The sequence below is a fragment of the Lycorma delicatula genome, chromosome 13 (assembly GCF_047948215.1).
Source record: "Lycorma delicatula isolate Av1 chromosome 13, ASM4794821v1, whole genome shotgun sequence".
NCBI classification, from domain to species: Eukaryota; Metazoa; Arthropoda; class Insecta; order Hemiptera; family Fulgoridae; genus Lycorma; species Lycorma delicatula.
In genome coordinates, this window is record NC_134467.1 from 15,544,375 (window position 1) to 15,559,261 (window position 14,887).

General features: G+C 28.4%; 1 protein-coding gene across 1 annotated transcript; it reads right to left on the minus strand.

The window, feature by feature from the left end:
• Nucleotides 1-980: 980 nt before the first annotated feature.
• LOC142334020 (uncharacterized) lies at nucleotides 981-14,674 on the minus strand. Its single transcript, XM_075381688.1, has 6 exons — nucleotides 14,570-14,674; nucleotides 11,433-11,596; nucleotides 10,448-10,576; nucleotides 6,318-6,452; nucleotides 3,460-4,012; nucleotides 981-994 (listed from the first exon to the last, which is right to left on the minus strand). The coding sequence occupies exons 2-6, from the start codon at nucleotides 11,589-11,591 to the stop codon at nucleotides 981-983; spliced, it is 990 nt and encodes a 329-aa protein (XP_075237803.1). The 5' UTR covers nucleotides 11,592-11,596; nucleotides 14,570-14,674.
• Nucleotides 14,675-14,887: the final 213 nt, after the last annotated feature.

A 14,887-nucleotide genomic window follows, 5' to 3' on the forward strand; every position in this document is an offset into this window, starting at 1 on the left:
TATTTGTTAATACGAGACTATTTCAACCAAATGCCCATGGTTGCAACACTAAAAATTTAAATGTAAAGGGAAAGGGAAAGGTTAAACATCAGTTTTAAAAGGAGTTGATCGAAAAGAAATTAAAAATACAAAAGATACTGGTAAATAATATTTTATCTTTTATTTATTTAAACTGACAGGCTGACAAATATCTTCAGTCACTTACAAATAATTTATTTATGTAATGTATTAAAAAATTCAAAACCAACCTTAGACTGAAACCCCAAACCTGGATGTACCCATACAGTAGTACCACTCTTACAAGTAGATTGTATAAAATGGGTAGCTTTTAGTTTTAACCATCATTACTAGTAAAAGATAAATAATAAACTTGCATCCGATTACACTACAATACAATCGATTTGTTTTTACGAAAAGGAATGCGGTAAGTTTTAAATAAAAAAGCAATATGGAATGTACATTTTAAAATTAATCGATAATACAATTTTTTTAAATATATATAAATATATAAAACATCATTTGTGGTATTGATTTCACAGACTTATAATTAAATCAAACTAATAATTCTAAAATCTTTTACATTACGAACAAATCATGATTGATTTACATCATATAAAAATCGCAATTTACATATTATAAATGTATTTCTTAAACTGAGATTTTTATTACGATAAAATAGTCTATTTAACAAGGAAAATTATTTTCAAAAAAATTAAGTAAAGAAAGTATAAGTCATATAAACTTCCAATTGTAAAATTTTAGCAAATTATTTTGAAAAAACTGTAAAAACCTAAGAAAAGCTCAACTTTTTGTATAAACTGTAACTAAACTAGAAAACTAAAGTCCCCTGAATAAACAAGAATAAAGATATAATCTGATCTCTGAAAAATAATAATGCTGCTGGTGAGGACTTGATAACTGTGCAATTTTTAAAATTATAATTTTTTGGAAAACATAAAAAATGCCACGAGAATGGCAGCCTACCCTAATTCATCTACACAAAAAGGGAGAAAAAATGTACATTAATTATTACAAAGGAATTTCTCATCTTTCAGTAACCCATACAATCTTATCAATAGTTGTAGAGAATAGAAAAGCACATCAACAATCAATCTGGAGAATATATCAGGGTGGTTTAGAAAGGGAAGATCTTGTGTCGGAAAAAACAGGTTATGTAAAATTAATAATCAGAGATAGAACAGTAAAATACAAGAATATGTAATAACTTTTTACAAAGGTAATGGGCATCAATAATAAACTTTTTAACTGAACAATTCTCCAAAACCTTTTCTAAGGTTAAATTTAATCTGGAATTATCACAACCATTAAAATAAAAAAAGGCATAAGGTATACAATAGTGTTGACTTTGATCTCTTTTAATTGTGTTCTAGATAGTTATAAAATAATGGTGGAAAACACTGAAACTAAATGTGGTAGAAATAATAAGTTTAGGTTACAAAAAGGACAATCTAGGAAATAGATTGTTTTGTCTTTATTATTCAAACATTACAAATTTCCATTTTGTTTTCCATTATGATATTATCTCTAATATAAAACTATCAGAAGTCATAAAAAATGATATTTTTTAGAGCGATGTCATAAGATATTTTGCTTAAAAAAGTTCTGTTTTTGATGCTAAATCTATTTGGGTCATTTGAAATGTCAGTTTATGTAGCTGCTACAGAAACAGCACAGTATATATGCTAAAATAATATTAGAAAAATCAGCTGGTATTGTGATACTGCCATATTTTTTTTTGTTGTTGTTCTAGTGTGGTAAAAGTGTGATATGATTGAAAACTTCAAAATAAACTATTATATTGTTTTATTTTTATTAAATATTTATAACTCAAACTTTTGGAAGTGAAGAGGTTATAATTTTGTGGTTGGCTAATATTTTAACCGTTTCAACTAAATTTTTATTTATATTATTGAATAAAATATCAAACTGAGTGTATCAAAATGCCAAAAGTTAAAAAAAAACAGAAAATAAAACTGCTGAAGCTGGATCTGCAGCCTACAAATGATGGCACTAGAACTTTCATATCGGGCCATCTGATGACTTACTTGCACAAGGATGCAGAAGGACCAAATAGATTAAGTATGTCAGATTTTGAGAAATGAAAAATTTCTGATGCAGAATTAGGAGATCCAGAATACATTCATGTTGATGTTCTAAAATGTTTAGTTAGGAATTTAGCTTGACTGGTTCTGGGCTTAAAATGTTCATATATATTCCCTCTCCATATTATAAACTAAACATTCAATTTACAGTCGACCAGGGGTCCCAGTCTACCATATCCAAATTTTGCACAGATATTTGTATGTCTTAAATGACATTTTACCAAATTATAGCTCTCTTTATCTGCTAGTGATGATGACTTTCTGTGATCTCTTGAAAAAAGGGTACTTGCTGATAGTTGGCGCAAACATGTAAAAAATTGTAAATCTAACATATAATTTTGAATGTAATAAAGCTAAAGGTTTGAATTTTAATTTCAGTTATTTTATACTGAATTCAAACATGTTATTCACATGTTTCTTACATTTTGTAAGTGAAAGTTAAAGTACATTAATCAGAACGATACTTTGAAAGAGGGCATAATTATGTTATTCTAAAGTTTCAAAGCAACTGGAGACTTATGTCAGAAGATATTTCATCATCAAATTTAGTCAAAACTTTTTTACCTCGATTCTTAACCTACCTTTGAAAGCTTATGTCTTAGGTATACCTTGTTAGATTTTTTTAGTTTTATAATAAAAACAGTAACTTTTAAACCACAAAATCCATGCAGTTTGTTTTTTGGGCAGAATGAATATTTAAATGTAATTTTAAAGCAGAACTTTTAAAAGAGTTGTGACAAAAGTTGTAATGACTTCTAAATGACTATTAAATACAATGAATCTTTTTTATGACTATTAAAATGACTCTAAATTGTTTTTATGATTAAATGAGAAAAGTTTCAAGTATAATTATTCTCCTTAGTATGAATATTAAGATGTCTTTTTAAATCATATTTACGATGAAATGACTTTTGACAAAAGTTACAAACATAATTTTTCTCATTTGTATGAGTATTAAGATGTATCTTTAGATTGTTTTTATTTTTAAATGACTTTTGACAATATTTACAAATATAACTTTCCTCCGTATGAATATAATGTAAATGTAATTCAGAACTTTCATTAAAAGACTTTGAACAAAAGTTACAAACATAATTTTTCTCTTTTGTATGACTATTAATATGTCTATTTAAATCATATTTACGATGAAATGACTTTTGACAAAAGATACAAACATAATTTTTCTCGTTTGTATGAATATTAAGATGTATCTTTAGATTGTTTTTATTTTTAAATGACTTTTGACAATATTTACAAATATAACTTTCTTCCGTATGAATATTTAAATGTAAATGTAATTCAGAACTTTCATTAAAAGACTTTGAACAAAAGTTACAAATATAATTTTTCTCTTTTGTATGACTTTTGATATGTCTAATTAAATCATATTTACGATGAAATGACGTTTGACAAAAGTTACAAACATAATTTTTCTCATTTGTATGAGTATTAAGACGTGCCTTTATATTGTTTTTATTTTTAAATGACTTTTGACAACATTTACAAATATAACCTTCCTCCATATGAATATTGAAATGTAAATGTAATTCAGAACTTTCATTAAAAGACTTTGAACAAAAGTTACAAATATAATTTTTCTCTTTTGTATGACTATTAATATGTCTATATAAATCATGTTTACGATGAAATGACTTTTGACAAAAGTTACAAACATAATTTTTCTCATTTGTATGACTATTAATATGTCTCTTTAAATCAGGTTTATGATTAAATGACTTTTGGCAAACGTTACAAATATATTTTTTCTCTTTTGTATGAGTATTAAGATGTACCTTTAAATTGTTTTTATTATTAAACGACTTTTGACAAAAGTTACAAATAAAACTTTTTGTGGCACTTCCCTTGATGATTCCTTCATCGATAGTGACCTGTAAAATTAAAGAAAATAAATAATTACTTCTATATCCATGTTGATCAGATCTACAATCCTTTATACATATATTATATACAGGATGTCTGGTCTAAAGGTCACCAAAATTAATAGCCTATATTTAGAAAAACAGTAGTAATATTAAAATGTTAAATGTAGGCTCAAACATGATATACTTCCAACATTTGTTTAATGTACTCTCAGAGTCAGCAGAAAACTGTTGTGCAGACTAATCCAATTGTAGTCAGTTGAGATATGGAGCCCACAACCAAAGGTTCAGTGTGTGCTTTGGTTAGTGAAGTTTCACTTGTTACATACGTTTAATGCCTTGTATAAACTGAATGGAATATCAATTTTCGTACAATATGAAGAATATTCATATTCCACGAATACAACTACGAGACTGGAAGCTTGGTTTCACAAACTGAAAATCATCCAAAAATTACAGAATGAAGAAGACTGTGCATCAAGTAAGTAAAACATTCATTGATGGTCCTGTGAAGTCAATCAGGCGGGGTAGTTATAAACTGCAGATTCCTCTTTCTACTGTTCACCACATTGCTCATAAGCACTCTGCAAGAGTACAAGTTACCACTGCATCACATTAAAAAAAATGACAGCTGCCAATGATATCATTCTGCTGTAGACGTAATGATGCATCATACAAAAAGCAATCCTAATTATATTGATATTTTATTTAGTGATGAGAAAACTCTTCATACATGTGGGATAGTTAAGACACAATTTTAAAATTTGGTGTACTGAAAACCTCCCACAGAGTAATCGAAAATGAAAGAGACACACTGAAAGTAAATGTTTGGTTATGACAGGAAAAAATATAAGTGTTTTTTTTTTTTTGACAGTCCACACATACTTGAGACCTTTGCCGTTTCAAAGATTGCAGCAGGGCAGTTTCCAACAGGGTGGTGTTCCACCAGACTTTTATCAATTTGTTACCATGTTGCTGAACAATGCTTCCGCAGATGTTAGATCAGACAAGGAGGCATGACCAACTGCATGACCATATATATCTCTCAGATATCACTTCTTTGGAACCTGGAAGGAGTTAGATTATCGTCTAAGTCTGCTGAGCTATAAATAGTGCTTACATTGAAGTTGACTAACCTACGTTAAAACATGGTGAGTTGTGTTTATTAAAAAAAAATTGTTAAATAATATTAACTGGTTCCCTTAAAATAACCTGATCTTTTGGATACTTTTGTCCAGTCACCCTGCAGATTTTTTTTTTTTTTTGTTTAACCTCCGAGTCCACAGTTAAGCATTACTTCAGAGGATGAGATGAATAATTTGTTGTGTGTGTGAAAAATGACATGTCTGACCGGGATTCGAACCCGGATTATAGTGTTTACAGGCATGCATGCACACACTGGTTCTGGTAATCGTATAGTGGGGTGGAGAACCAAATTTTTTTTTACCATAAGTCAATACAAAAGTATACAATTTTCAAAGAATTCTATACTTGATTAACAGATCGTGAAAAAAACTATGGCTTCTTCCAACAAGACAAAGAAATAATGTGTTGTACACCAAACAATTCATGCAGCTTTTACTATGAGCAGAGGGAAGTGACCACCTTGTTCCCATGATTTATCTAACTACAATTTTTCCCTTTAGGTTATTTAAAGGATTAGAATTTATAAATCAAACTCCTACACTAATGATAACTGCAGACGAATGTTCATGATAAAAAAGTGAAGTCATTGATAACATTTTGCGTCAGATGACCCTCAATTTGAATGCTTTAGGATTGCTGCATCAACTGTGCAGCAGGGTGCTTGCTCACTTTCAACATCATTTGTAAATATATGGTAAATATGTTAAATTTTCCTAATATAAATACAGAAATATTTTCCTTTTATTAATAAAATTTTATATCACTGCTGCGTTTAGTCTGTATCGTGTTGGTTTTAAATTGCTTAGTTGATAAATATTCAAATATGACAAACCAATACAATTAACAATTAATCACCCACACCTGAATACAATGTGAGTATAAACAAGTTAAAATACAAACATTTTAGTTATCACTCAAGTTTCAAAACAAAACTTTTGCCCTTACACATTCACCATTTGTCATTCACACACACCTTAATATGTTAATAGAATTAAAAATTTTTTTCCTACAGTACACATTCAAATACCAAAATGTACATGTGTGCACACATACACACATGCATGCACGCACACACAGTAATAAAATTAACAGACAAATCATATTTGTTACAATATCCAAAATGTTGTTGGATATTGACAAACATGTCATGTTTCTTACTAATACTTACATGACCCGGATAAAATCCGATCTCTTCTTCTGTCTTCACTGAGTGTAAATATTTATCATTTATTTGAAGTTCATTTGTTTTTATATTAAAACTAAGCTGTGATAAAACTTCATCTTTCAACGAGATTTTAGATTCCTTTAAAAAATATAAATATAGAAACTACCTTACAAAATATGAAAACAAACGTTTATTCTTACAAATTAAATAACACCGACACATATATATATATATATGTATGTATGTATAAAATATACATCATAAAATAAATTACTAATAGAGAAACAAATTATAAGATAAGAAATATCTATATTAACTATTTATATAAAATAGAAGAAATAATGTTAAATATTTAACACATACATGTAGCCTGGAGGTAAAGGACACCATCTCTATTCTTACAATAGAGCAGTTTTGAAATTCATTTTTTACAAATTTCCATCATAACTTTTTCTACCAAAATATCTTATTTTACATTTAAAAAAATGGAAATGGTGTCTTACACCTTTATGTACTTAATATATTTTTTGGTGAATACTAATCTCTTATCTAATCATTTGTAAAAGAAAACAGCAAGTCTGAAGAAAATTATGATTTATTTTACAAAAAACATATTTTATGAAAAAATATCATTGCTTAAAGCTAATATTAGTACAACACAACTTCCTGATTGTTTTGTCCAAGAGACAAATATACTGGGCAATAAAATGATTTTACAATATTGTTAACATTGTTACAAAGAAAAGAAAAAGGTAATTAAAAGACTATTATTGTTATAAAATTATTTTGATTATATGAAAAATGTGTGATCATTTCTTCAGTAGTAATATTATCTACTGTACAATAAAAATTCAAAATTAATAATAAAAAAATATTAAATAGTAGAAAATCTACAAAAATTCAAATAAAAATTATTAATAAACCTAATATTCTAAAATAAATCTTTTAATAAAGGTAATTAAATCCTCTAATGTTCATCGCTTTCTTCTTCAAGGAAATTATTTACTTCACTAGGGACATACGGCACATCCTAGGAAATGACAAGAAAGTACTTGATTGGATATTCTTATTTCTAAAAAGAATTAATATACTAAATAAGATCTAACCCATTAAAATTTTGATATTATTTTGTTATTCACGTTTCATGTATTACCATAATTGTTACATATCTTTTACTATTCCAATTTTATCTCTATTATTATCTTAGTTTTCTTCATAGTTTTAACCTATTTTACTGATATTTTATTATCTGAGAAGAAGCCTCTTGTAATTAATTGGATCCAGGTAATGACAACGCAAAAGCATTTTTCACCCCCCAAAAAAAATAAAATTTACTTCACTTTATGTACGTTGTGATAAAAAAATTACACTCTGATGGTAAATACTTAAATGAGTTAAATAAGGTCTTTGTATTTTTAACAGTGATATCAATTTTGGATCGACTCTAATCACATCAAGTACATCTGGAAACTTGATGTCATTTTTTGTCAAGTTAACTGAAAGAAATCCTTTGTAAACATCAGTTTCATATTTATAAAATAAGCAAGCTTATATATATGCTAGTGACAGATAATAGTATAGAATGCCAGTAAGATATTATACCTATCAAGTTTTTGTTTAACCTCCAGGTCCACTGTTAGGTATGTATTGCTTCAGAGGAAGAGATGAATGATTTGTAGGGTGTGTGAAAATGCCATGCTTGACCGGGATTCGAACCTGGGACCTCCGGATGAAAGGGCGAGACGCTACCACATGTGCCATGGAGGCCTTATCAGTTCGGACTCATATATACAAGCTACTCCCAGGACTCTCCTAATCTATTCCATTCGGGAAAATAGTGGAAAATGTTCATATAAAAAATTTACTAAAATGCTTTGTTTGAGTTACAGCTAGTAAAAGATTTGCTCAGAATTCAGCTACCCTGGTGAAATAAGATTTTACCAAAAATTTTTAGGATGTTAATTAAGGGGCAGAATTAGTGATTTCTTATGCTTTTGAAAATTTGTTTTAAAATAAGAAAAAATAAAAATCACTTAGATTTTTTTTTATTAATGAGAGAAACAAAATAAATTATTTAAAAATATTATTTCAAAGTAGGCAATAAAATAACATGAACAACAATGCGCAATAATGCCCTATTAGTGTTTAAATCATTCTGTATGGTACATTAAGTATATCGTTAATGTGAACATTAAGTACATCGGTAATGTGAACTGTGCAATCATTAGTGAAAGTTTACTGTGAATTCTAGTTTGAACGTTATTTTGGTTTAAATAGTGAACCAATCACATTCAAACTAAAATACTTTGCCATTGAAGTAATACTGTACTTATGTCCAACAGAGGAATACACTGATATGGTATTCATCTTGCGAGTGTGTGAAATAGTAATATTACAGCTACTGCAATAGAATATGAAATAAGATTTCAGAATTGCAGGATTCAAGATCCAAAACAATTAGCATGACTTTTAGCAACCTTTGCGAAACAGGTTCACTACCTAATATTTGTACCAGCTATGGACGACTACGATTTGTCCAACCAACGCTGTTTTGATGAAACTATTATGACGCAGTTCAGCGCAGTCCAGGCAACGGTACGTAACGTCCTTCTAAGTTTGAAGTTTCTCATAGGAAGAGTTACAGTACACTTAAAAATAAATGTTTTCCCCTTATCATAAACAGCCAATTTAAAATCCACAAACAGGAGATTGTCAGCTTGACTTGGAGTTCTGCAACTGGTAGAATACAAACCAACTCTACAAGTACGTTTTGTTTATAGTCAAGAATTTCACTCGAGAAAGACAACAACTTATGATATGAACATACAGGGCAGAAGTAAAACCTCATGAAATGGTTAAAAGCAATTTTCAACACTGATTTAGCATCAATGTACAGTGTAGCCTTCTTCACAACTGTTTGGACTGTATATATTACCTTGCCGCTTCAATGCTGAGGTATACTAGCACTTTCTTCAGGAAGAATTGTGCCAGCTGCTTTAGTTTGTCTAGTGCTGAGACACAAAGTATACCTCCAGCATGATGCTGGAGGTATGGCTCACCTCACTGCTTCTACTGTGCCGTGTCCACTCAGTTAAATCATCATTTCTCTGAGAAATGGATCGGTTGTTGAGATCCACATTCCTGGCCACCAAGATCACCTAATGTAACACCTTTAGATTTTTGCAGCAGGGGATGGATATAAAATAGTCTACATAAAACAAAAATACATTCTCATGATGAATTAATTATCTGCATTATGGATGAGGCTCAGCAAGGACAACACTAAAGAACTAAAAAGTGCAATAAAATCAGTACAAAAGCATGCCAAAGAATGTGTAGAAAGGGCAGACTCATTTTTGAATATTTATTATAAACTGCTACATAAAATGCACTTAGATCTAGTGGTCTGTTTTTAAATAAAATTCAAATTTGTCTAACTTTTCTTTGTTTTATTTAGCTTATCTTAGATCATTTTATTCAGCATATAATTTTCTACAAAATTTGCTTAAATGTTTTACAAGTTCATTACCTGTTTAACAATGTTATTGTTTGTCAAACAAAAAAATTGTTCTCACTCTAGATTTCTCAAAAGATACTGCAAATATGGTTCTGGAACACATTTTATTAAATTTTTAAGGTGAAAAACCATAAGAAATCAGTAATCCTGTCTCTTAATTAACATCCTAAAAGTTTTAATAAGACTTCATTTCAACGGGATAGCTGAAATCTGAGTGAAATTTGTAAATAGCCTAACTTGCAAATGAAGCACTTTAAACAAATTTTATATGAACTTTTTCCGTTATTGTCATTAGTAGAAATAGGTTATGAAAACTGTGGGAGAAGTTTGTGATACGCTTTATATACGAGTTAACAAATGAATTGTATGCAATACCAAAAAAATTATTTTTAATTTATATTTTATTCCAAATTTATTTTTAATTTTACTGAAACACATTTTTTTTTTTCAATTTTGCGTATTACCCACTAAACATTAGAATGATTAGTACAATATCCTTTTCAAACCATACTTTAATCCTTTTCAAATTTTACTTTCCAATTATCTAGATTTGGCCTTGCAAAGGTCCATCTGGATAACTGGTGTTGCAATGTATGAAAAATCTTAATACCCTTACCACTTCACTTTCAACTTTTAAATTTTCTGATTTAATTAAGGTGGTCTCTTCAATTGCTAAAGGATCTTTTGGAATATCACCATTAATAATATCAAGCGGTTCCTCCTTCACTCGTACTAAATCTACTTGCTGTAACAAAACAAAAAATGAATGCTATAAAGTAAATATGTTTATTATTTATTGTATAATTTATATTAGAAAGATAAATTTTATTTCCAATTCACTTACCACATACATTAACAGTGCAGTCATGGTTAAATTGTTTTTATTAGGTAACTTTAATGTGCCATTTAAAGAAAGCAGTCAAACAAGAATAAGAAATATATAATTAGCTAACAAATTAAGGAACAGTTTTTTCAACAAAAGAACATTTTTAGCATCTCAGTAGATGCTAAAATCGGGCACTAAAATATGTAATCAAACAAGATGAACTGTTTCCATCAGATACATCTTAGTTAGAAATCACAAAAAAAATTAATAGAAAAAATAAAGTAAATACTTGAGAAAAATCTTAGGACCAATAAAAATGAAAGAAAATGGATAAAATGAAGAAGTAATAAAGATATTTAAATATACAATGAAATTGAGAAAATGTCGGATTACACCAAAAAATGAAGAGCCAAATCTATTTTCAAGCTGAAAAATCAGATTTACAGGTTTTGCGAGTCTGAAAAGTGTCTAGAACAAATAGTGATTTCACTACAAATTGAGCAAAAAGAACGGATATCTATAGATTTCTATATTTCTAAATGAAATGAAATATTTCAAGGAGATAGTGCACAGGAAACCAATAAAAGATTTCAGGGATTTCAAAGAGAAGAAGAAAAAAAAACAACAGAACAAAGAAGGCAAAAACAAGCAAAAGAATCAAGAATTGTTGGAAAACTAAAAAATAGAACAAACAGAAGAAAGAGAAATGAATCCAAAATACCACTTCATGGTCCTCAGATGGCCAAACATACACAAAAAAATTAAAAAAACTTACATGCTCAGCTGTTGTATGTGATGTATCGGTTTCTGTCATGTGATCTGGTAAAAAAATGCTTATAATTTCCCCTGTATTTTCTTGTTCATTCTCTAATTTAATATTTTTACTAAGAGGCAGAGATTCATTAATAACAGAATTATTTGCAGGCACATTCATGTTATCTGTAAAAAAATCAAAATATGACAAAAACAGAAATTAAAATAAATATCCTTAATAAAAAAAAAAAAAAAAAAAAAAAAAAAAACTATTAAATAATACAGTTCATAAACACATGTCTTGTAATTCGTTAATGATTATTCTTAGTTTAATGTTTCATGGTGACTTGCATGAGGTTATATTTGATATTGATACAAGCTTTCTTAATAAAAATGATAAAGAACAGAACAGGTGAATATTAAAACACTGATTACCACATGTGACTCACATTAAATCTGTCTGTGAAGCCATATATCATGCCATCAGCACACCGATTCTTCGAATTGGAGGCCATGTGAATTACATATGGCTCAGATGCATATCTGTACAAGAAGACCTCATAAACTCATAGTGCTCAAACGGAATTATTTTTTCTTGTAACGTATAGTCAAGACTGACAGTTAGCTGCACGAACCTTAGCATTCCAGAAATTCTTAATATCTTCTTCTTTTTTTAATAGTTTTTAATATCTTATCCCACTACTATATGCTTGAATTTCGTTTATATGATGGATCAAGTGTCAGTAACAATTTAGCAAATTACAATAACTGGTACAACCTAGACCAATTAGCTTATGAACCTCACGAAGGTAAATAAAGGTGATTCCAAATTGTACAGCAATCTCTCAGGAAACAATTGTATATCTAAATATTAAAAAAATGTCCATATAAACAAAGGTCAGAAAACAGTTTGTTAGCGAGTTTAGGCTCAAGAGACATTTAGCCCTGCTTTCTGCTCCCTCTGTGAAATTAAACCATACTAAAATTCTTGTGATAAAAATTGGCTAAATCAATTTTTGTTCTAAGAAATTCAATAAGTGATCTTAGACCTGTATCTTACTTAAGCCAAGAAAAATATTTTCAAATATTTTATTAAAATGAATGAATATATGAATGAATATATGAATATATATATATATATATATTCATATTTAACTGCATCCTGTTCAGAAATCACCTAGTGATTTTTTTATAATTAATATATTTACCATCACATTATTTCATGTGTTTTATTTAAATAATAATATAAACTTTAATCACATCTATTTCTTATTTTATAATCTACTTTTATACTTACAATTTATTTTAGAATACATAAAGAATTATTTTACACCAATCACAACAAACATTTATTTATTTACTTATTTACAATTAAAAAAATTTAAGTGTTTATAAACTACACTTATGTGAATATTTAACAAATACAGAATTTTCCAAGTGCCTAAAATAAGTAAATTTATTTTAATTTTTTTTTACAAAACAATCTGTTTGTTGTTTATTTATTATACTTTAATAATAATGAACTTTTATTCCCCATCATGTTAATTTAATTCTCATATTATCATAAATTTTTCTAGGTTAATGATTATTATATACAAATAAAATAATAATCGGCATACATTTTTTTCAGATTCTTATATTATGTTGTAAAAAATCAACTTTGATAGTGCATACGTAAGAAAAAGTAAAAGAAAAAAAAAGGCATCATGGAAAATTGAACTCAAGATCTCCCAGTTATAAGACTGGAACACTTGTCATTTGGGTGTTGTGATTGAAAATATACAAGTAAATTACTTCAGCCATTCAAAAATGTTTAATTGCAGTTTATTCCAGCAACAAGTTGGAAACTGCCATTTTCCTTAGTTTAAGGATATTTTTGTTCCTTTGTTGAATACCAAATAAATAGTTTTTTTTGTAACTCATCTTTGTTTATTATAATGAGTTTTACCAAACATGGTTGCAGAGCAGACAGTTTTCAGTTATTAAAAAGTTAGATGGCTAACAAGTATATGGGTTTTTCTTTACATTGCTGGAAATATCAGTTTAGCCTTATCAAAGCAATGTCGTATTTTGTTTTTTTTCCTACTTCTAGTTTGCAATCTAAGAACTATTTTATTTCAATGATGTTGGAAAAAAACAAATTTGAAAAACTTATAAGCACATTATTGTTCAATGTGTTTGGAAAAAAATAATTTTTTTGAAGTTGTTAATGGAATCTTTGTAAATCAGAAGAAATGGAACAAAGAAAAGAACTATTCTTTTTTTAGACAGAATTTTCTTTTAAGGGTAGGTAGTTGCATCATTGCCCACAAAGTACGGCTGTGAATAAAACAAATCTGACATTCATCTTGCCAAAAATGATGAAGTTCAAATGTAAATGACACCCTTGAGCAAAAAATATACATGAAGGTGATACATGTGTAGTGCTTTTACAAATATTACCTCAAGAATTTGACCACATTTATATCACACGGCATGACTTACCAGCAGAAGATAAGACATGGTCTAAATTGCAGTAACGACCTTTAAACTATGAATTCAGGTTAAAATGCTTTGAGGAACCAGTTGGAGCCATGGCTATTTTATCTAAACTCAGTCAATTTTCAAACCAAGAAGAGTGCTTCTACATTTAAGTCTAGAAAGGTGATCATGCTAAGTCTAATCACAATGACAAATGTTTTTCTTGTGGAACATTAGGCCATCTCTCACAAATTGTAACATATAATGATACCGATTATATTGGTGACAGTCACTCACTCGAAGACCAAGTGACTGTCACAATGTGTGAACAGTTTACTGTAACCGATCTCACTTTATTTTAGTGAGTTTTACCTTAAACTAAGAAAGATAAACATGTGCAAAAGTTATCATATTTATATATTAGACGGATCTGTTTCGTGTTAATTGTAACACAATTGTAAGCTTCAACAGTCTATTACAAAATTGTAAACTATCAACCGTTTTTTTTTTATTTGAATACGAAAATAACGGTTAAGAAAATAACTAATATAATTTAACACTTTCCCTAAATAAACGATTTTACAACGAACTAATTGAATTTTACATCCCAGGATAAGGCTGACACTACCTAGTTTTAGATAACAAAAAAAACACACTTATATTCTATTAATTTATATTAAAACAGTATAAATTACTTACTTTGTCAGATAAACAAACAAGAACCCAACGAATAAATAACACTGAAATTAAAATATAAATCTTTCCGTAACAACGAGTCAGACAAACGCTAAGCTATTGATCAATGATGCCAACACATGCAGCATTATACATCAATACATATGACATCTTGTTAAAATGTTGAAAATAAATATTTTTATTTATATATACATACACACACATACATATACTATTTCACAATAGATTTAATAAATATCGTTGCATTCACTGAGTATTAAAAATGGATTAATATAAAAATTGAGAATTTAAGCGATTCTTGTTTATTAATCTATGCAAAAA

Excerpts from the sequence above, each read along its gene's own strand:
- LOC142334020 (XM_075381688.1), bottom strand. The coding sequence starts at position 11,591 with ATGAATGTGCCTGCAAATAATTCTGTTATTAATGAATCTCTGCCTCTT. Across the intron at positions 6,453-10,447 it reads TAAAAGTTGAAAGTGAAGTG|GAATCTAAAATCTCGTTGAA; the intron begins GTAAGGGTATTA and ends TATTTTTTAAAG. Across the intron at positions 4,013-6,317 it reads TCGGATTTTATCCGGGTCAT|GTCACTATCGATGAAGGAAT; the intron begins GTAAGTATTAGT and ends TTAATTTTACAG.